This window comes from Hemitrygon akajei, chromosome 22, assembly GCF_048418815.1.
Source record: "Hemitrygon akajei chromosome 22, sHemAka1.3, whole genome shotgun sequence".
Taxonomy (NCBI): domain Eukaryota; kingdom Metazoa; phylum Chordata; class Chondrichthyes; order Myliobatiformes; family Dasyatidae; genus Hemitrygon; species Hemitrygon akajei.
In genome coordinates this window covers 42,543,969-42,566,644 of record NC_133145.1, presented here as the reverse complement: position 1 = coordinate 42,566,644, position 22,676 = coordinate 42,543,969, and the positions used below count along the sequence as shown (strand labels likewise).

General features: G+C 40.0%; 1 protein-coding gene across 4 annotated transcripts in view; it reads left to right on the top strand.

The window, feature by feature from the left end:
* Positions 1–22,676, top strand: part of LOC140714669 (protein sidekick-2-like) — a 919,455-nt gene that overhangs the window by 872,932 nt on the left and 23,847 nt on the right. For all 4 annotated transcript variants that reach the window (XM_073026119.1, XM_073026118.1, XM_073026117.1 and 1 more), the window contains one exon: positions 17,307–17,436. In XM_073026119.1, coding sequence (XP_072882220.1) covers positions 17,307–17,436 — 130 coding nt within the window. The remainder of the gene's footprint in view (positions 1–17,306; positions 17,437–22,676) is intronic.

Below are 22,676 nucleotides of genomic sequence, written 5' to 3'. Positions count from 1 at the left end.
TTTGACTAAGGCCTGATGCTAACACTACTGTTGTCAAAATTCGGACGCTGTTTTGATTTAGTTCCTAGCAATGCTGTTTGTAGTTCAAGTAACATATTGAAGCAAAGGATTCAATGGACTGTACAAAGCAACATTAGCGTGCCCCCGGGTTGAAGCATAATCATCTCTCTGTGACTGTGTGTGACAAAGCCTGCTTTTTTTGTGCACTATGATTAAATGAGATGGAGCTCTGTCGTATCACAAACTACGAGGAAAGGATTTGTGGTTAGCAGAGAGGACCAGCCAAATGATATTGGAGAGCAGCCAGAATGGGGGAGGGTTAGGGACCTCCATGATTGGTTAGAGAGCAGTGAAACTGGAGCCTCTTTTGAAAGCTTTCACATCTAACTCTTTCCATCTGAAAGGACCTTTGTGTTTAAAATGAGGAGCTTTCTCTTGGAGTTCCTTTCTCCAAACCACAGGCACATTTTTTTTGCTACCATTCCATTTTAACATGTAATAGTACTTGAAAACAAGACTGTCTTACTATAACGCCAGTCTTTTTGTCAACATTCAAAGAATTTGATGGGAAAATACTTGAAATAAAATCAGGTTTATCTTAGTACTTTATTAAAGTTTTGTTTATTAGGCATAATTTAGAGGTAAAAATAGTTAAATCACAATATTTTGTACAAGCAAGCACACACTTTTTTCTATTCACAGTTGTAGCAGAAACATAGAAAATAGGTGCAGGAGTAGGCCATTCGGCCCTTCGAGCCTGCACCACCATTCAGTATGATCATGGCTAATCATCCAGCTCAGAACCCTGTACCTGCTTTCTCTCCATACCCCCGATCCCTTTAGCCACAAGGGCCATATCTAACTTCCTCTTAAATGTAGCCAATGAACCAGCCTCAGCTGTTTTCTGTGGCAGAGAATTCCACAGATTCATCACTCTCTGTGTGAAGAAGCTTTTCCTCATCTCGGTCCTAAAAGGCTTCCCCTTTATCCTTAAGCTGTGACCCCTCGTCCTGGACTTCCCCAACATCGGAAACAATCTTCCTGCATCTAGCCTGTCCAATCCTTTTAGAATTTTATATGTTTCAATAAGATCCCCCCTCAATCTTCTAAATTCCAGTGAGTACAAGCCTAGTCGATCCAATCTTTCTTCATATGAAAGTCCTGCCATCCCAGGAATCAATCTAATCAATCAATCAATCAGAGAAATTACTACTTAAAATATGCAAACTAACTCTCAATAAAAATGGATTCCAAAAGATTTCATATTTTCATAAAGCATTACCACTTTCATTATTATTACTGTTTATATCCTACACATCCAGACATCCAGCTAATTTCATTTATATATACCATCCACTATATTAAACCATAGAAAATGGGAAACATTTTCTTTCTACTTGAAGGTTTTGAGAATATCTCAATAAGCTCCATTTTGGTCTAACACCTTGGCTATTTATTCCCAAATGCTCCACGCCATTTTTTTTACGGCATATATTTTATTTAATTTGTAACACAGGCTTTGTGGTCCAGAATTTCTTGAGATATGCTGGCAGTTCTGGATGAAACTGTAGCTATTTCTCTTCATTGATGTCAGGAGGCCTAGAATTCCCACTCAAAATACTGTATCCAGTTCTCATAGGTGTTTTCCACCTGTGGAGTCCAATGGAAGAAAACCCGATTTCTGCAAGTTCATTGCAAGCATGCTGGAAAATCTGCCCACTCTATCCACAGCTGGTGTAGCTTCATAAACAAAGAATCTTCTCCAAAGATTTATTGTCAAAATACATATAGATTACCATGCAGTATGCTACCTCAAGATTCATTTTCTTGCTGACAATTATAGGGGATAAAAGAAAATAAATGAATGGAAAACTACATAAGCAGACAAACAACCAATGTGCAAATTTAAAAATATAAAACACTGAGGATGAAATGTAGAGTCCTTGAAAGTGAGTCTGCAGGTTGCAGAATCAGATCAGAGCAGTGACGAGGAATAGCTGCAAGTTAAAGAGGTTAAGTAACTGATATTTTACACTTTTTTAATTCATGCAATTTAAATTCATTTAAGTGTTTTGTATCTTTATTTGATGTAAGATCGATTATATTGGCATTTCAGAATTAATCATACCACTTCAAAGTAAAATTTATTATGAAAGAACGTGTATGTCACGATATACTACCTTGAGATTTTTCTTGCAGACATTGATAGTAGAACAGAGAAATACAATAGAATCAAGAAAAACTTCACACAAAAACTGTCAAATAACCAATGTGCAAAAAGAAAACAAACTGTGCAAATAAAAACATAAGTAAATGAATTATACTGAGAAGATGAGTTTTAAAGTTTTGAAATGCTTGTCAATGTCTGTGACTCAGAGGTTTTCAGAAGCATTCAAGTGTGTTACAGCTTAATTGCTGTGCGCTGGGCTTGTTCGAGTCCTGGCACAAGGTGCTACATTTGATTAGAAGACAGCGAGCTATGCAGGGCTTCACCAACTTCATTGAAGTTAGCTTCGCTCACTTCACTGGGACCAGAAAATCTGCTGCAGTTCAATGTGTTTCAGGTGGTTAGACGTGAAGTGAGCTGCTGCATGCCAGAAAATGTGAACCGTCAGCCCTTGTAAATTGGAGGGTACCTTTATGCATTCAGTGTCTAATAATGTTCACATTGAAATGATTATTATTCCTTTGATATTGTGGACATGTCACGGACCCTCATATGGCTGTCGAAACTTATGTTATACCAGTCTGTGAGATCTTAAATTGAATTATGACCTGTAAACTTTTATTGAAGGCAAGATGTTTGCCCACTGTCCCTCCTGCCTGCAGAATTTAACGAATAGACTACCGCCACTAGCCCCTAAACTCAACAGATATGGTAAAGCTTCTGTTGAGAATGGGCATCAAGCAGTGATGCGCTATGACCCTGCCCCCAGAATACTCTGACACTATTTTAAAGGAGGAGATTCCTTAGATCCTGTCAAAGCTGGAAAGCTTATCTGTAATAACTTTAAAAGCATACTTATATTGAAAGACATGAGCTTTTAAGATTGTTTCAAAAATCATCTCAATAATAGTTTAAAATAATTAGAAATGTCAGATTTTTTAAAGTTAAAATAAAGTAAAAAGTAATTAACTGAATTTGCCTCATTTCTCTTTTATATTTAATCTTCAGGGCAGGAATCCCCTTTCCAATGAATGGGGATCTTACTCCAATACCAACTTACCTGACATACAGGTTAATGGCTAGTATGATGGGGCATAATTTTAAGCTGATTGGGGGTATACCAGAAGTAAGTTTTTAACACAGAGTGTGTAAACGCTCTGCCAAGGGTGATGATAGAGGCAGATACATTGGGGACTTTTAATAAACTCTTGGATAGGTACATGGGTGATGGAAAAATGGAGGGCCTTGTTGGAGGGAAGGTTTAGATTGATCTTAGAGTAACCAAGGGCCTGTATTGTGCTGAAGTGTTCTATGTTTTAACATTAGAGAGTTTGGATTCTCTGGTACGATGCCAGAAAGTTCCAGTACAATCATGTTTCCACCACTGTAATCCAGGCACCATTATGTCACACAGTTTGACCTGGACTTACACAACGTTTCTGTAAATCTGTGGTTTTTCTTCCCTGCAAGCATATTGAAAGCCTGTGGTTATGTTTGGAAATACAGTCCACAGTCAGCCTGATTCAGAGGTAGTGGCTTAGAAATAGCTTCATGGTGTGAAAGCCACTCTAATACTGTCTGTGAAAATTGCACGATGACAGAGAACTTTAACTGTGAGATTCACAGAACAGCATTGTCAATTTAAGCATCATGTTCCTGGCACGCACATTTGAAATCACAGGAGTCACAAAGGAGAAAGCAAGCAGTTTTTAATCTGCTTAGACGGTACTTAGAGATTGAGGATGGCTTAGTTTCACTCCAAAGGAGCGTGTTCTGCTATTTTGAGAACTTCAGAATCTTCCACAGATGAATCTAATGAAGTGGGCCACTCCTTCCACATCTTTCACAAGGCCTCCTATGTCATCCTGATGAATAGCCTCAAAGTTCCTAATACCATACTGAATACTCTTTCTCCATTACAAGCAGTCAAGGGACAGAGATTCCAAGGGTCAATGGGGATGATGCATTCCAGTTAAGATTGCACTACCAAACGTGTGCAACAGCTTCTGGTAGTCAAAAAGATCAGAAATCCGACTAAAAATATCACTAAAAATACCTTATCTGTGGTAAATTTTGTTAAATTTTCGCCACAAGCAGCAAAGGGACAAGCAATGGTGAGGCATGTTCGGGATAGAGCCAAGATGGTTGCTGCAGAGTTGTTGCAGTTGGAGTTCTGATTCCTGTAGATCTGGCCCAGGGGTGCGATGTTGGATCACTCAGAGTGCCGAAAGCAGAAGTTGGGGCCTGGACAGAGAAAATTCTGCACTCATTCAACTGGCCCAGGAGCAAGGCTGGATCACTCTGGGCGTCAAGCTGATCTGAAGAGTTTGAGAGCGGCTTGGGGCTGGACAGCGAAATCTAGGCCTGGAGCAAGTTGCTGGGTGGCGTGGTCTAGGCCCAGAGCCATTGGCTGTAGTGATGCCTGGGTCCTTGTGCGAGCTACAATGTTCACTCTTCTCTCCAGGGTGCCAGAGCCCTTTCGCTGTTCCGTTGTTGGGTCAATTTAAATGCTGGCCCAGATAGACTCAAAAGACAGGGTGTCGGCTGGGACAGGAGCCAATTTCACTCATTCCCCGTAATGGTCATCTCCATGGCACTGAGGCTATGAAGACTGCCCCGGTTGTCGTGCTCCGTGCCTGTTAATATGATGAGCTGATAAACGAGGCTTTAGGCCTGCTCTGGGCTGCTCCAGGATTCAGATCTGAAGACTCAGTTTTGGTTTGGAATGCTGTTGTTCGTTTCAATTATTTATATGATTTATATTTTTTTTCTCTTGTGCATCGAGTGTTAGTTTTTATTTTTTTTCTTTAAATTGGGTTTCTTGCTTTGTGGCTAACTGTGAGCAACCAAATCTCAGTATTGTGTAATTACAAATTTTTTGATAATAAATGTACAGTAATTTCAATCTTCTTTTCAAGGCAGATTTGAGCACATCCTTGGATCCCTTCCCTTGTTTGCTTGGTAATATTCTCCCAGGATGGAAATCAAAATGGAGTCTGTTTCGGGAGTCTGGTGTCAGGTTGTAACTAATATGGTCTGCACAATTCAGTAGACTGAGTGGTCTAGTTTGCCCTTTAAATAGAACACTTACAAACACCAACCAGTGATGCTAAAAATCTCATTGCAGATTAGTTTTGCTTGTTGTGCTCCTGTTGATGTCATTTTGGAGAAGTTTTACAGTGCAAGGGTGAATGAAAATCGCACCGAAAATGAATGATGAGATGTATTTCCTGATGGACACTAAGCTACCATTCCTGAAAAAGGGTCTTGGCCCGAGACATCGACATTTCCATAGATGCTGCCTGACTTGCTTAGTTCCTCCAGCAGCTTAAAACTGTTTTTGTTAACAGAATGAACCATTTTCTAACCCACAATTTTAACAAAATATTTTGGTTCATTTCATTCCTCACACACAAATCATAAAACAATGTTTGGTTAGTTGTTACTGAATTTTGGAAGTGTTTCTTTGGATAAAAATGACCAGCAACTTTATTCCCTCTATTCACACTATTTCTGGATACTCAGACTTACAGTTTATTGGACACATGTGCCGATGATTTCAATGGTTCAGATTAGAATTGGTAAATTGGCAGTATTAAGATTGTATAATTCCACTAAGCTGTCCATGGAAGTAAAATATAGAAGTTAATTGCTGGCCTGCTTCCGAGATCTTTAGCTCTTTCTCAGTGTCACTGTCAACTATTTTCTAAAGTTTCAGATGAACTGAAACTTGGCTTTAGTTTTAAACAATTGATTTAATAGCCATCAATTCAATTTTAATTTTAGTTATTAACATATTTTAGATAACCTGCTTATTGACATGATGTCTACCAAATGCATAAATATATAATCTAAGTAAATAGTTACTTCATCTACTATTGGATAAGTTTGTAATGCCAATTTTAAACTGACTACCGTAATCCAATAAATTGTTAAACTTTAAAAGGAACAAAATGTGAACAATGGTTCAATTGGAAGATTTTGCTTGAGGGAGGAGATTGCTGTATGGCAGCCAGTATTATCACAAGCACAAGAAAATCTGCAGATGCTGGAAATCCAAAGCAACACACGCAAAATACCTGAGGAACTCCACAGACCAGGCAGCATCTATAAAAAAGAGTAAACAGTTGATGTTTCAGGCCGAGACTCTTCATCAAGCCTGGAATGGAAGAGAAGTCAGAGGAAGAAATACAAGGTGGTAGACAATAGGTGAAACTGGAAGGGCAGAGGGGTGAAGTAAGAGCCTGGAAAGTTGATTCTTGAAAGAGTTAAAGGGCTGAAGATTGGGGAATCTGATAGGAGAGGACAGGAGACCATAGAAGAAAGGGAAGGAGGAGGAGAACTGGAGGAAAATGATGGGCAGGTAAGGAGATAACTTGAGAGAGGGAAATGAGAATAGGGAATGATGAAGGGGCAATTACCGGAAGTTTGAGAAATCAGGTTGGAGGTTACATGAAATCAGGTTACATGCCATCAGGTTGGAGGCTACCCAGACAGAATTAAGGTGCTGTACCTCCAACCTGAGTGTGGCCTCATTGTGGCAGTAGAGGACTGCCATATGGGAATGGGAAGTGGAATTAAAATGGGTGGCCACTGGGAGATCCCGCTTTTTCTGGTGGACTCGTAGATGCTCAGTGAAGCAGTTTCCCAATCTATGTCGGGTCTCACCGATGTACAGGAGGTCACAACAGGAGTACCACATAACACTAGATAACCCCAACAGACTCGCAGGTGAAGTGCCATCTGTTTTATCAGTATTAACGGTTTGCTTCATGAAGGCATACAAGCCACAACACTGCCAATTTCAATGCAGATTGCCGTCAAGCAGGACTATGCCATTACACCAACATTTTTAAATGTTTCTTGCTGCAATGCTACAAATCAGCTGCAACAGCCCGAAACGTTGTCACTACCTCCTCCCATAGATGTTGTCTGGCCTGCTGAGTTCTGCCAGCATTTTGTGTTTTTATTAGCTTCCTTCTGTAGTTCAGCTAACCTACAAGACTAATTGACGATGTTCAGTCTGCACTCCTACACTGGTCTTCCCAGTTTCCGTGACTAAGCTTCAGCTTCATGATTTTATCTGCCCCCATTCAGAGGCTCTGCTCCAGGTCATTATTGACACATTCATTGAAGCACATGAGGAAATGCACTCAACATGGCATCAATATCTTCTGCCAACCTCATCTGCTGTACAACACACTGATCTCCAACAATAAAAGTTCTCAAGAAACCATGGAAAATGGGGCCCTTCCATTATATTATATTTCAGGTACATCTCACTGAAGGTAGGCATTAGTGATGAAATTCGCCATTGCTGTGTCAGCCTTTGATAACTTTGATATTTGAAGACAAAGACCTCAAACCTGGCACAAACTCATGGTCTACTGAGCTGCAATGATTGTTGTGTTATGTGTGTCTGAAACGAGGAGTACCTATAAAGGGACTCGCTGGCTTTTGGCTAACCTGACCTAGAGAAATCCAACTTTACCCAAATTCTCCCATGCATGTACAAGCATCATTCAAGCCAGTAATAATAATAATTAGAGCAAGTGTATGTAGAGCGATACAATATGGATAGCTATAGACAACGGACATTTATGACATCAAAAGATCATCTTATGTCCACTGGGGAAGCTGTATTGTCCTTGTGCCTGACTTCAACCTACCAGAACAAATATATCCTTCCAGATTCTGTTACTGGAAGAGATTAGCAGATAGCAAGAGAAATGATTCAAGAATGATATAAATTCTTAACAAGTTAATACAAACAGAAAATGCTGGAAAACACTCAAACAGGTCAGGCATCATCTGTGAAAAGGGAAAAGGGGTTAGTATTTTAAGTTAAGGACCTGTATACAGTATTGCACAAGAGAAAAAACAGAGAAGGTGGTAAGTGGGGATGGATACTTCAAAGGAATTATGTCTCCTGGGTTGTAATTATAAGGATAGTTTCTGTATCCGTCAAATGAACTATTGCTGACAAAAGTTAAAGATTAAAATTACAAACGGAGAAGCCTTCAGGGAATCAAAGAGTCTTTCCAAGTGAAGCACTTCTTTTAATTTTGTATACTGCATTCAGTGTTCAATATGTGGTCTCCATTAGAGTAATGAAACCAAATGTTGATTAGGTGACTGCTTTACAGAGCAAATGTGTTCATCTGTATGGGCAACACACACAAAACGCTGGAGGAACTCAGCAGATCAGGCAGCATCTATGGAAGTTAATCAACAGTAGATGTTTTGGGCTGAGACCCTTCATCAGGATTGCCAGAAAGGAAGACGATTTCTCGGCTACCACCCCATGAGCCAACACATCATTCTCCACTCCTTCTGCCATCTTCAACGGTACCCTACCACAAAACACACATTTACCCCCCCCCCCCCGCCCCCCCACAACATGCACAAAATGCTGGAGGAACTCAGGAGGCCAGGCAGCAACTATGGAAAAAAAGCATAGTCAACGTTTTGGGCCAAAACCCTTCGGCAGGGCTGGAGAAGAAAAGCTGAGGAGTAGGTGGGGGAGGGGAGGGAGAAACACCAGGCAATGGGTGGAACTTGGAGGAGGATGGATGAAGCAAGGAGCTAGGAAGTTGATTGGTGAAAGAGACAGAAGGCCATGGAAGAAAGAAAAAGGGGGGAGGAGCACTGGACGGGCAAGGAGATAACATGAGAGGGGGAAAAGGGGATGGGAAATGGTGAAGGGGTGGGGGGAGGCATTACTGGAAGTTTGAGAAATCAATGTTCATGCCATCAATTTGGAGGCTACCCAAACGGAATATCAGGCATTGTTCCTCCAACCTAAGTGTGGCCTTATTATAACAGTGGAGGAGGTCGTGGATGGAAATAGCAGAATGGAAATAGGAAGTGGAATTAAAATGTATGGCCACTGGGAGATCCTGCTTGTTCTGGCAGATGGAGCGTAAGTGCCCGGCAAAGAAGTCTCCAATTTACATTGGGTCTCACCTTCACTGCCCCCACACTCCACTTTCCACAGGAATCGCCCCCTCCATGATTCCTTTGTCCATTCGTCCCTCCCCTCTAATCTCCATTACAGTGACAGAAATGCCACACCTGCCCATTCATCTCCTCACACAACTCCATTCAGCGTCCCAAACAGTCTTTCCTGGAGGGGCAATACCTCACCTGCGAACCTGTCGGTGTTGTCTACTGGATCTGGTGCTCCCAATGCAGCCTCCTCTACATTAATGAGACCTGGTGTAAATTTGGGGACCGTTTTGTTGAGTACTTCCACTCCACCTGTAAAAAGCAGAATTTCCTGGTGGCCAACCACATTAACTCCTATCCTCATTCCCATTCTGTCATGTCGGTCAATAGCCTACTCTTCAGCCATGATGAAGGGAGAAGCAACACCTCATATTCCATCTAGATAGCCTCCAACTTGATGGCATGAACATTAATTTCTCCTTTCAGTAAATTTTTCCCTTCCCCTTCCCTCTTCTTCAATTCTCCACTCTAACCTCTTATCTCTTCTCTTCACCTGCCTATCGCCTCCCCTGGTGCCCTCCTCCTCCCCTTTCTCCCATGGTCCACTCCTCCTCTATCTGATTCCTTCTTCTCCAGCCCTTTGGCTTTTCCAATTATTGCCTCCTTGCTTTTTACTTCAAACCCCTCTCCTTCTTATCTGTCTTATCCTGCTTCCCCTCCGCCCACCTAACTCTAGCAACTTCCCCCTTCCTTTCCAGCTCTAATGAAGGGTCTCAGCCAGAAATGTCAACTGCTGATTCATTTTCATAGATGCTGCCTGACCTGCTGAGTTCCTCCAGCATTTTGTGTATGTTGCTCTGGATTTCCAGCATCTGCAGAACCTCTTGTGTTTATCATCTGTATGGGCAATCCTGATCTCTCACTTTAACTCTCCATCCCACTCCTACTGACCAGTTTGATTGTCTCTGGCTTCCTGCACTGATAATGACAAGACCCAGTGCAAGTGTGAGGAACAACACCTCATTTTCTGTCGGGGATTTCCAGCAGTCTGCAGTTCTTTATCTTTTGGATTCCATCTAATGTTATTTTTCAAGTTCAGTCAAAAGATATTATGTAATTCACTTCACGTCATAACATCCTAAAGCATTTTATGTGTCTTGTACTTACAATTCCCTGGTTCAAAGCTGAGACTGCTACTTTTTGAACCAAAGCTGCAATTTCAAAATACGAGGGGTGATTGATAAGTTTGTGGCCTAAGGTAGGAGTCAATTTTAGAAAACTTAGCACATTTATTTTTCAACATTGTCCCCTCCTACATTTACACACTTAGTCCAGCAGTTGTGGATCGTAGGGATCTTGGACTTAAGTGTCCACAGATGGGTGATTGATAAGTTAGTGGCCTAAGGTAGAAGGAGATGAGTTATTAACTTCAAACTTTCTGCATAATCACTCAAAGAGTTGACCTGCATGCGCATGTAATGAGAGCTGTATAACTCATCTCCTTCTACCTTGGGCCACAGACGTATCAATCACCCATCTGTGGACACTTTCTGGAGGTCCAAGATCCGTATGCTCCACGACTGCTGGACTAAGTGTGTAAATGTAGGAGGGGACTATGTTGAAAAATAAATGTGCTAGGTTTTCTAAAATTGACACCTTCTACCTTAGGCCTTATCAATCACCCCTCGTAGACATATACAGTACATCAGCCAGATGGTTCACAGGACCTGAAGGAGCAGTGACATAAAATCCCTATAACCTACAGTACATGAGAAATGAATAAAATGCATATATTCTAAGTATCAACTGCACGGCCAAGTATTTGAAATACATGCAGCATTTACCTTTCGATGTAATGTGCCTGGTTTCCTTTGGTCTGCTAATCACTGAAATACTAACAGAGGCCATAAAAGGTTAAGATAATTACTTAAAGGTAGGTCATTTTCTAATTTGCTGCAGCACTTAATTTGACATCACCAAATTTGTTGCTTTGCTCGTACTTCATGCTGCATTTCAGAGTGGTGCAGTTGGTATCTCTTCATATCATCAACATTATAGCTTCATTTTCTCCAGGAATGCAACTCAAAATGAATAACTTGTTAAGTAGAGTGCATTACAGAATGATTCTTATTTCTGTTGGGAAGTTATCAGCTGCTTCCTTGCATTCTGAATAGTTACATGGGTCAGAGTAAATATTTTCAATTTTCAGAGACCTCCATTACTTATTGTGGGGACTCTTATTGATATCCCTTTCCAGAAAAGTAGAGGGAAATGAGCAATAAAGAGGAAGAACATTAGTCATACCCAAACTCCATTTGCAGTGATCTGGCCAAATATGAGCAGAAGTTACACAGCTGGTTAGAAAACCGGTTGATCATTCACTGAACTACAAGAGGAAAAGGAAATTATTCACATTCATGTAGCGCTCAATTACATAACTCAGAAATATTTAATATGATTTCATGAACCATGAATGAATTAGTGGAAGACTCATTTCTCTAGAGAATCATCATCTCGAGAAGAACCATACATCATTTTTACACTCCTCAGACACTACACTGACTTAATAAAAGTTTGGAAGATTATAGCAGGATTCCTGAAAATTCCTCCCTTAATTCCAACAGCAGCCTAGGACACATCCCATCTGTGCCAGGTGATTTATCCACTTTAATTGCAATTAGCCTTTTTTTATACTTCCTCTGTCAATATTAATCCCATCTGGAATCTCAGTTCCATCTTTCTTTGCCGCATCTTCAGCACCATCTTTTTCCTTTGTGAAGACTGGTGTAAGATCCACATTCAGTTCATCAGCCATGCCCTCTGCCTCCATTGAGGAGGCTTTCTTTTCAGAACTTGATCATCCCATATCTCTTCTGACAATCTGTTCCCAATTCACATGGCTGCAACTATTTTACACACCGCCAGCCCTTTCTTTTAGTTGTCGTTTTTTTTTTGGCTTCTCTTATTTCCTTTTTGTTTCTCTTCTGAACTTTCTATATCAGCCTGGGTCTTACTAGTTTTAACAATTTAGCAGGCTGGAAATGTATTTTCCCACCTCCGGCTCAGTGCACAGAAGGGATTGAATGGAAATGACAGGTTATTTTTATGATCCTGTGCTTCCGGATCTTACTGCAGATTTAGTAAGATAAAAGAAGAAAAAATTGTCTTTACATAGTTTCTTTCACAGCATGAGGCAGCGGAGGCAGAGGGCATGGCTGATGAACTGAATGTGGATCTTACACCAGTCTTCACAAAGGAAAAAGATGGTGCTGAAGATGCGGCAAAGAAAGATGGAACTGAGATTCCAGATGGGATTAATATTGACAGAGGAAGTATAAAAAAAGGCTAATTGCAATTAAAGTGGATAAATCACCTGGCACAGATGGGATGTGTCCTAGGCTGCTGTTGGAATTAAGGGAGGAATTTTCAGGAATCCTGCTATAATCTTCCAAACGAGTAGCCAGCATGGATTTGTGCGTGGAAGGTCATGTTTGACAAACCTTATTGAATTTTTTGAAGTAGTTACGAGGAATGTTGATGAGGGTAAGGCAGTGGATGTAGTCTATATGGACTTCAGCAAGGCCTTTGACAAAGTTCCACGTGGAAGGTTAGTTAAGAAGGTTCAGTCGTTAGGTATTAATGCTGGAGTAATAAAATGGATTCAACAGTGGCTAGATGGGAGATGCCAGAGAGTAGTGGTGGATAATTGTTTATCGGGATGGAGGCCGGTGACTAGCGGGGTGCCTCAGGGATCTGTTTTGGGCCCAATGTTGTTTGTAATATACATAAATGATCTGGATGATGGGGTGGTAAATTGGATTAGTAAGTATGCTGATGATACTAAGGTAGGAGGTGTTGTGGATAATGAGGTGGGTTTTCAAAGCTTGCAGGGAGATTTATGCCGGTTAGAAGAATGGGCTGAACGTTGGCAGATGGAGTTTAATGCTGAGAAGTGTGAGGTTCTACATTTTGGCAGGAATAATCCAAATAGAACATACAGGGTAAATGGTAGGGCATTGAGGAATGCAGTGGAACAGAGAGATCTAGGAATAACAGTGCATAGTTCCCTGAAGGTGGAGTCTCATGTAGATAGGGTGGTGAAGAAGGCTTTTGGAACGCTGGCCTTTATAAATCAGAGCATTGAGTACAGAAGTTGGGATGTAATGTTAAAATTGTACAAGGCATTGGTAAGGCCAAATTTGGAATATTGTTTACAGTTCTGGTCACCGAATTATAGGAAAGATATCAATAAATTAGAGAGAGTGCAGAGACGATTTACTAGGATGTTACCTGGGTTTCAGCACTTAAGTTACAGAGAAAGGTTGAACAAGTTAGGTCTCTATTCATTGGAGCGTAGAAGGTTGAGGGGGGATTTGATCGAGGTATTTAAAATGTTGAGAGGGATAGATAGAGTTGACGTGAATAGGCTGTTTCCATTGAGAGTAGGGGAGATTCAAACGAGAGGACATGATTTGAGAGTTAGGGGGCAAAAGTTTAAGGGAAACACGAGGGGGTATTTCTTTACTCAGAGAGTGATAGCTGTGTGGAATGAGCTTCCTGTAGAAGTAGTAGAGGCCAGTTCAGTTGTGTCATTTAAGGTAAAATTGGATAGGTATATGGATAGGAAAGGAGTGGAGGGTTATGGGCTGAGTGCGGGTAGGTGGGACTAGGTGAGATTAAGAGTTCGGCACGGACTAGGAGGGCCGGAATGGCCTGTTTCCGTGCTGTGATTGTTATATGGTTATATGGTTATAAGTGTTTTAAACCCAATGAGGTACTTAACACTTGCATATAGAATGCATAGTAACCCATTTATATAAAGTTATCACAAACACAATACAATAAACCAAACAGCCCATTTTAATGATCTTGGTCAAAGGGTTAAGTAAGGGATAAATTATATTTTCAAAGCAAATTCATAGGATTATTTTGACCTACCTGGGAGAGCCAAAAGGACATGACAATTCTCATAATGCACCATTCCCTAGAACTTCTATCTAAATAGTGCCACGGACTCGTTTTAATCTGCTTTGGGAGAAAATGGAGCGTTGATTTAATATTTGACATGACAGACAACAATTCCACAGCATTTCCTCAGACGTAGCACTGGAATGTTGGAACAGATAGGATGGGACTTAAATCCACAACTACGTCCTTTGCTCTTGATGATAAAAGACATACGCTGGGTCGACGAGAGAAGCAAAACCAAAATCTCTCTCAACTAAGGTGTTTACTCATTCGGGGGAAGTTTGCTATGAAAAACCAAAATACAATTTCAGGCAGTTGGTTTCGGAGCTGATCCAAAACACCAGTCATGCCACACCTGAATATTCAAGTGCTTTGGATTGCAATCATATTTGCCAACATGAAGGTTTATATTTAATTATGTAAACATTAGTCATTAGGGATTGCGAGAATTACCGAGAACACAGGATTTTGTTGGAAGTGCAAATAATCATACACACAGCCAACATTCTTTTGTGACTGTATCATGTGCTGCTGAGGTTGTTTAAATAAATTGCATACAGCATTGTCTGGAGTGAATGGGGCATTGTTTCTGAATACTCTGCTTTTCGGATCATGCATTAAAGGATATCAGAGTTTTGGGTATTGTTATATAATTAAAACATGTTATCAGGAAATGTTTTATTGCTGATAAATAAAAAAATTAACTACAACATTGAGATAAAAATCGTTACGTACTGTAGCTCTTCCTGTGATAAAGATCAAAGCAAAACATTTCAGTTGTTTTATGAATAATTAGGTCCATTTCACTGAGCAGTAGTTAAGACACTGGGATGGTAAAAGCATTACATCAATATTTTTAGTGTTGACTTTTTTTTAAGTAGAGATGAGTACTTGATGGTCAACTTTGACATGATGGGCCAAATGGCCTGTTTTGGAGCTGTATGACTCTATAACTCCAGTAATTAGATAGGCTTAATATTTCCTATTCCTCATTTTCACATTTTTTTCTCTCCCTTCAGATACTAATAATTCTCACAGGTGTTGTCACAAGCTTCCTTCTTTCCTTGGCAACTTTCCCATGTAATCATTCTTCACACTTGTTCTGAGTAGAAACTGCATGATGAGTATAATACAGCCTATTTCACATGATGTCCACACAAAGGTACAATTAGCTAGGATCAATGGAAAACTGGAAGTGATGAGAATCCTGCTCTATTTTTGTTTGTATTGTCAATGCAATGGAGTTTTATTGGTCAGTGTAGCACTACTCAATCATACCAAGCTGAAATATGCTCATTTGAGACCTTCCAGGACTTTATCATTTCGTATCACACCAGGCAAAACAACTTTTTAAAAGTCTTATCAAGTTTGTCGTCACTTAACTATAAACATGTCTACCGCCAAATGAGACAAAGCTCCTCCTGACCAGGGTGTAAAGCACAGTAGAGCACATAACACACATGTAACGCACAATAACTCAGGAGAGTAAGAATTAAATCTAAAAATGAATTATGCATAGATAAACAAAGTGCATATATATTAAACATTGTAAGGTACAGCACAAATTAACCAGTGACACTTCAAATGTGATGCGGCAGTGAGTTCAGAAGCCTAAAGGACTGAGGGAAGAAGCTGTTTCCCATCGTGATCGTTCTTGTCATTATGATGGGAGAAAGTCAAAGAGGATGCTGAATGAATGGGTGGGATCCTTAATAATACTAAGGGCCCTGCGAACACAGCGCTCCTGATAAATATCCTGATGGATAGTAGGGAGACATCAATGATCCTCTCAGCCATCCTCACAGTCCTTGGTAGTGACTTTTGGTCCGATGCACTGCTGCTCTCATACCAGACGGGGACGCAGCTTATCAGGCTCTCTTGCTATTTTATAATATTAATTGTGTAATGCATTAATCATTTCCTTTCACACAGATGGTTATTTTTGACGCCTTTATAGGCATTGCCTTGAGAATGAAGATGACTTGCTTTGGTGAGGTCAATGTAGAATCCAGAATGTGTACCACAAATGGGCAAGAGACACTGCTGGGACAGGCATAAGGGTACTTAGTGAGATCGTGCACTCATGTTGCTTACATTGGACATTCCCATGCTCCTGATTCATGAATTCAAGGCTGACAATGCCATCCTGAAAGCTTCCACTTCTAATGGTCACAGACCAGGGATTCTTGGAAGTCAGCAGAAATGTTACATTTCCTCAGGAAGGATTTCTGCCACTCCTGTGATTATAGGAGTTTTATACTACATATTATATAGCATGGTGGGAGGACATATTACAGCAGGAATCACTGAATAGTAGTTAGATTCAAACTGCTCATGTGAACTAATAAGGGGACTAGAGGCCAATTGTAAAACCTAAACTGCTGATTTAATTGATGTTCACAAATTCAGATTTAACTTGGGGTCATCCTCTTCTGAATGCTTCACTGGCTTTACCTCTGAGGAAGTTCTCACTTTGCTCGTCTAGCACTGAATTAAGCTCTAAATAAGTGGAAATGAAACACTTTGAAAGTGTAAGAAATGCATATATTAATGTGAGAGCTTCACAAACTCAGGTTTTCATAAAGTATTTTCTAGTGGATGATATAATACTTTAAATCACAAAGATTGGCAGCAATGTAAAGATATTCAAAAGTTGCAAAAGGTTTTTGGGTTTGTGTGGCAAGTACTGCGTGGCCAAGTGGTTAAGGTGTTTGTCTAGTGATCTGAAGGACCCTAGTTCGAGCCTTGGCTGAGGCTGCGTGTGTGTCCTTGAGCAAGGCACTTACCCACACTTTGATCTGCGATGACACCGGTATGGGTCCTAATGCCCTTCCCTTGGACAACATTGGTGACGTGAAGAGGGGAGACTTGCAGCTTGGGTGACTGCCGGCCTTCCATAAAGAAAAACAAACCTTGCCCAGGCTTCGGTCCTGGAAACTTTCCAAGGTGCAAATCCATGGTCTATCAAGACTAACGGAGGCCTACACACACACACTGCCTGGATAGTATTGAAATTTTATAAACTAACAGACTCCTAAAAATTGTTTGGAGATATCCCAAAACACAGTGCTTTCAAAATTGTGTGATGTGAGGTGTGTCCTGCTTTCAGAGTATTTCCTTTCATTTCTATGTTCACAACAGGGTAACCGATACTGATTAAAAATGTCATGCCTTTAATTATCAAGGGTTATTACAGGCTTTCATAAGTATCTCATTTCCACAGATCACCGCCACGGCCAAGTCCTGGTAGCCTCCATTACTCAGATGAGGATATCAGCACAAAATACAATGATCTAATCCCAGCAGAGAGCAGCAGTCTAACTGAGAAACCCTCTGAAATGTCAGACTCTCAGGTAAGCACCAGTTTGATACCGTGACTCTTTGAGATACCCTAGATCACTGAAGTATTCTTGGAAGTACGCAACAATGAAAATTTACATGTCATGAATTGCAAAGCACATATATTTCAGAGGTCAAATTAGATGCTCAAGATACTCTGCGGTGTTACTGAAAATCCACAGACATATTGCTATTGGTTGAATAGGCCAAATGTAAACATGAGCTTGCTTTTAAGTTCGAAGTTCAAAGTAAGTTTATTGCCAAAGTACACCTGCATCTCCACACACAATCCTGAGATTCATTTTCTTGTGAGCATTCACAGTAGATGTGAAGAAGTACCACAGAATCAATGAAAAAAATGCACAAGACGGACAAACAACCCATGTGCAAAAGACAACAAACTGTGCAAATGCAAAATAATAAATAAACAAACAAACAAACAGGCAAGCAAGCAAGCAATAAATATCAAGAACATGAAATGAAGAGTCATTGAAAATGAGTCCATAGGGTGAGGAAACCGTTTAGTGTTTTTTGGGTGAGTGAAGCTATCCCTCTGGTTCAAGAGGCTGATGGTTCACCAGTAATAATTGTTCCTGAACCTGGTGGTGTGAGTCCTGAGGTTTTCCTGCCTTCTTCCTGATGGCAGCAGCGAAAACAGAGCATGGTCCGTATGGTGGTGGTCTTTGATGATGGGTGGTGCTTTCCTGCAGCACTGCTCCTTGTAGATGTGCTCAGTGGTGGGGAGGGTTTTACTCTGATGGAGTGAGCTGCATCCACTACGTCTGGTAGGATTTTCCATTCAAGGGCATTGGTGTTTCCATACCAGGCCATGGTCTAATCAGTTAGTGTACTGTCCACTGCTCATCTATAGAAGTTTGTCAAAGTCTTAGATGAGGTGCTGCCGTGCTTTCTTTGTCATGGCACTTAGGTGCTTGACCCAAGACTGGTCCTCTGAAATGATAACACGAAGGAATTTAAAGTTGCTGCTGTTCTCTACCTCTGTTCCCCTGTTGAGGACTGTCTTACAGGGCTCCGGTTTCCTCCTCCAGCAGAAAATAATCAGCTCCTTGGTCTCGTGAACATTAAGTGAGAGATCGTTGTTGTGGCAACACTCAGCCAGATTTTCAGTCTCCCTCCTCTATGCTGATTCGTCACCACCTTTGATTCATCCAGTAACCGTAGCGTTGTCAGCAGACTTAAGGATGGCATTAAAGTTTTACTTAGCCCCACAGTCGCAAGATTAAAGTGAGTTAAGCACACAGCCTTGTGTTCCACCTGTGCTGAAGGAGGTTGTGGTAGAGATGTTGTTGCTAATCCAAACAGACCAGTGTCTGCAAGTGAGGAAGTTGTGGATCCAGTTGCAGAAGGATGTACTGAGGCCTAGATCTTGAAGCTTATTGATTAGCTTTAAGGGGACAATACTATTAGTGCCGATCTGTAGTCAATAAAAAGCATTCTGATTTATGCACCTTCACTTGTCCAGATGTTCAAAGGTTGAGTGAAGAGCTAATGAAATAGCATCTGCTATTGACCTGTTATGACAGTAGGCAAACTGGAGAACATCAGAGTCATTCCTCAGGCATGATATGTTTCATCACCAACCTCTCAAAGCACATGATCACAGTGGATTTAAGTGTTACTCAGCAACAGTCATTGAGGCAGGTTACTACATTCTTCTTGGGGATTGGTATAATTGAAGCCTGCTTGAAGTAGGTGGAGGTTAAAGATATCAGTGAACACTCCAGCCAGTTAAATCAGCACAGGTATTCAGTGAGCCCTAAGGCTCACCAGAGAAGTAGCAAATGTACCATCTAGAAATCTAATAAGATGCCATCGTCATATAGGGTACATTATATAAAATCATTTCATAATTCTCGGTTTTGTCAGTCTTCTTTGATGGGTACTCCGAGAGAGCTGACATCATTACCTGTTTGATGCAGTATGTAACATGTAATTGGAAACAAAACAATTCAGTTGTGTTAATTACATTAACTTAATGTTGTGATGTGTTTAATTTGTGTTCAACCATTTTCCTTTTTGTGGTTATAGTTTCAAGATGTACCTCTTTTCACTCCTCATGGGGATATGGTTTGTACTGTTGTCTCTTAACTCTTTCTATTCTCAGTTTATTTTTTGTACCTGACTGTAAATGAAACTATTAATTCATGACTATCATGATTTGGAGTTAATATTTAACATTTCTCTTGTCAGTCAAGAGATTAATTTGTACTCAAAGGCGACTGGAGCTTTGGCTCAGACAACCTTCCTATTTGCCGTCTTTTGTGTCTCCACCTACCTATTGTATGATGGCATGTAAAACTAAATATTCCTGTTTTTTGTGCTGTTGCTGGGAAAAGCCAGTTTTTAAACCAATTTCATCAATAGTTATGCAAGTATCATCTGGAATTAGAGCAGTGCAAAGATTTCAGATTGTTGTTCAGCTGAACAAGTTAAAGAGAATGAGAGGCTTCAGGGTAGTATTGTCAAAATAAGGAAAAATGTAAAACCGAAATATTGCTAGATCAGGAATCACTGTCGGTTTTCAGGGCTCACTGAGTGTGTGTAGGCCTCCGTTAGTCTCGATAGACCATGGATTTGCGCCTTGGAAAGTTTCCAGGGTGCAAGCCTGGGCAAGGTTTTTTTTTTGTGGAAGACCAGCAGTTGCCCAAGCTGCAAGTCTCCTCTCTCCATGCAACCGATGTTGTCCAAGGGAAGGGCATTAGCTGAGTAGTACGCAGAGAATCAGGATAGGCAATTTTGGATGAGTTGAAAATGGAGGTGGGTCAGGACAGGAAGAGGCAAATCTCTGAAATTACCTGCTACTGAATCCTGTTGAAAATTTAAGACTATCGAGTAAAAAGGAGAATGAGATTCTCCTGAACCAACCCTCTAGTTGAACTATATCTATGAAAAAATAGCAATCAGAATTTGGTCTCGGATGTAGAATGACACTTCATCATGAGCTATTAAATTTGTATTGAGGAAGAAGGGGCAAAGGAGAAAAAGTTAAGTTGAGAAATAATTAAATTTGACTCACATTTTTTTATCTTAAAGTATCTTCCATTGCTTATTCTTCATTTCAATTGAAAGTTATAAATTCACTTTTTTTTAGTTTTGAATTTGCAGTTCTGCTCAGCTTATACTTAAGATGCACAAGTTGCCTCATTGAGTAAATTTATTCATTGAGTTAGGCCTTTGAATTTATGAATAGAAGAAAATAATTTGCAGGATACAAGGCAAGGGATGGGGGGGGGGGTGGGGGGATAGAGCTGATTAAATTGCTGAAGAATTGACCTGGACTCAAAGGGCCAGATGGCCTCCTTTTCTGAAGGAATGGTAGGACATGGCTTTGAATCAGAGAGGTATCAGGATGCAGGAGCCACAGTTTTTATTCTTCTCAACAAGTACAAGGTACTTGCTGCCTGTGTAGAATGGAAAAAAAAAATTCTGGGGATACGGCACTATGATATGAAAGATACAAAAACATATTTCCTGAAGCTGACTTGAAGCACCACTACTGTTAAAGACACCTTACTCAGCACTTGCAGTGACCCTTGTACTCTGTTTTGGTTCAACACACTTGACAATAGTGAGTTAAACTAGAAAAGCTTCAGGTTTGAGCTCCACTCTGCATTGGGTTGGTTATCTCTGCTTATCAATGTTAGCAACAGTGTGTGATGGAACAGAGTGCCCCAGGGCAGAATTATTACATTGATCAGTGTTCCCATTCCTGATTACTGTTCAACACTGGAACTTAAATAGCGATTGAGTGCTCAACATTCACTTATGCATAATATATGCTTAGATATTGTACCAGAAGGGGCTTTTTATATCTCAAAAAGTAATGGATATATTTAAAATGAAGGAAAGGGTCAAAAATTCAAGGAGAAAAATAAAAAAAAGCAGACTTCCCAAAGGCTTCCAATGAACCTGTATATTAAATTATGTATACTAAAAGTGAATAGATAAAAGTAATAGATCATGTTGTACGTATGACATAATCTTTCATTAAGGTAGACTTCTAAATGGAAAAAAATCTACTCTTATGATGCAGTGGAAAAGCTTACATTGGTATTCCTTGAGTCGAGTCTAATTTGTGAAATATGAATCGAGCTTTATTAGAATTCACCTAATGCTCACTACTGCTTTTGCTATTTACACTTTTATTACAAATATATAGCACCCTTTCACATCAGTTTGTATAAAGTAAAAAAGAATCTTGGTTTAGAAATTCCATCATGCAATACGTACGTGTTTTAATGCAACACACAACTGCAGTGAAATGTGAAATTATCACCAGCTGCATTCAACACTTTCTAGCATCCAGGGAACATCATAGGAATTTGAATTGTACTCTGCCATTGCCAAGTAGTGCCACTTTGACATGCATTTCTGTCCATTTCTAGGATGTAATATTGATGATACATACTGATTAAGATTTTAACCACACATACAACACTTGACCTGTCAAAATCTCTTACAGGGAAAATTACCATGATTTTCAGTTTCAGTACAAAGTAAACAACTGAATCTAATCAGATGTATTTTGCTTTGTCCATCCATTTCTCAGATTGTGTGTTGTAACTAGGAACAATGATCAAATCTCGGCTCCATAAGTAGTTTAGGATTCAGCTATTGACGTGTTCACATATGTAAATGAAATTACATGTAGTATTTGTGTTTCCATTTACAAAGTCTAAAAAAATAACCTGCACCCCTTTGTTAACAAACTCACCATTGATAAATGTAAGATAAAAATATTTGAAGAATGAAGAAGAACAAATAGATCCTGTCCTTCAGCAGGACTGATGCATTTTATCATTTTTTTTTATCAAGGGTAAATTGAGTTAAGTACCTTTAAGCCTGGAATTCAGACAAACCAGCTTACGGATTGAAGTCCAGGCATTTTTCTTCTTTTGAACCTTTAAGGTGTGGTGCAGTAATTCTTTTGCAGCATTTTTACATAATTAATTAAGAGGTACTTGAATGCAAACATATCTAATTATTTATCCCTGGTCATTAGTCATAAGCGTGTTATGTATTCCTAGAAGGTGAGAATATATAACATGTTTATGACTAATGACCAGGGATAAATAAGTAGATTTGTTTACATTCAAGTACCTCTTAACTAATTATGTAAAAATGCTGAAAAAGAATTATTCAGTGGAGACAGTAATCTTGCAACGATACAGTGTAGATGGTAGGTGAGAAATGAGTGCAGTTTAATATATGTTCAATTAATTTATTCTGGATT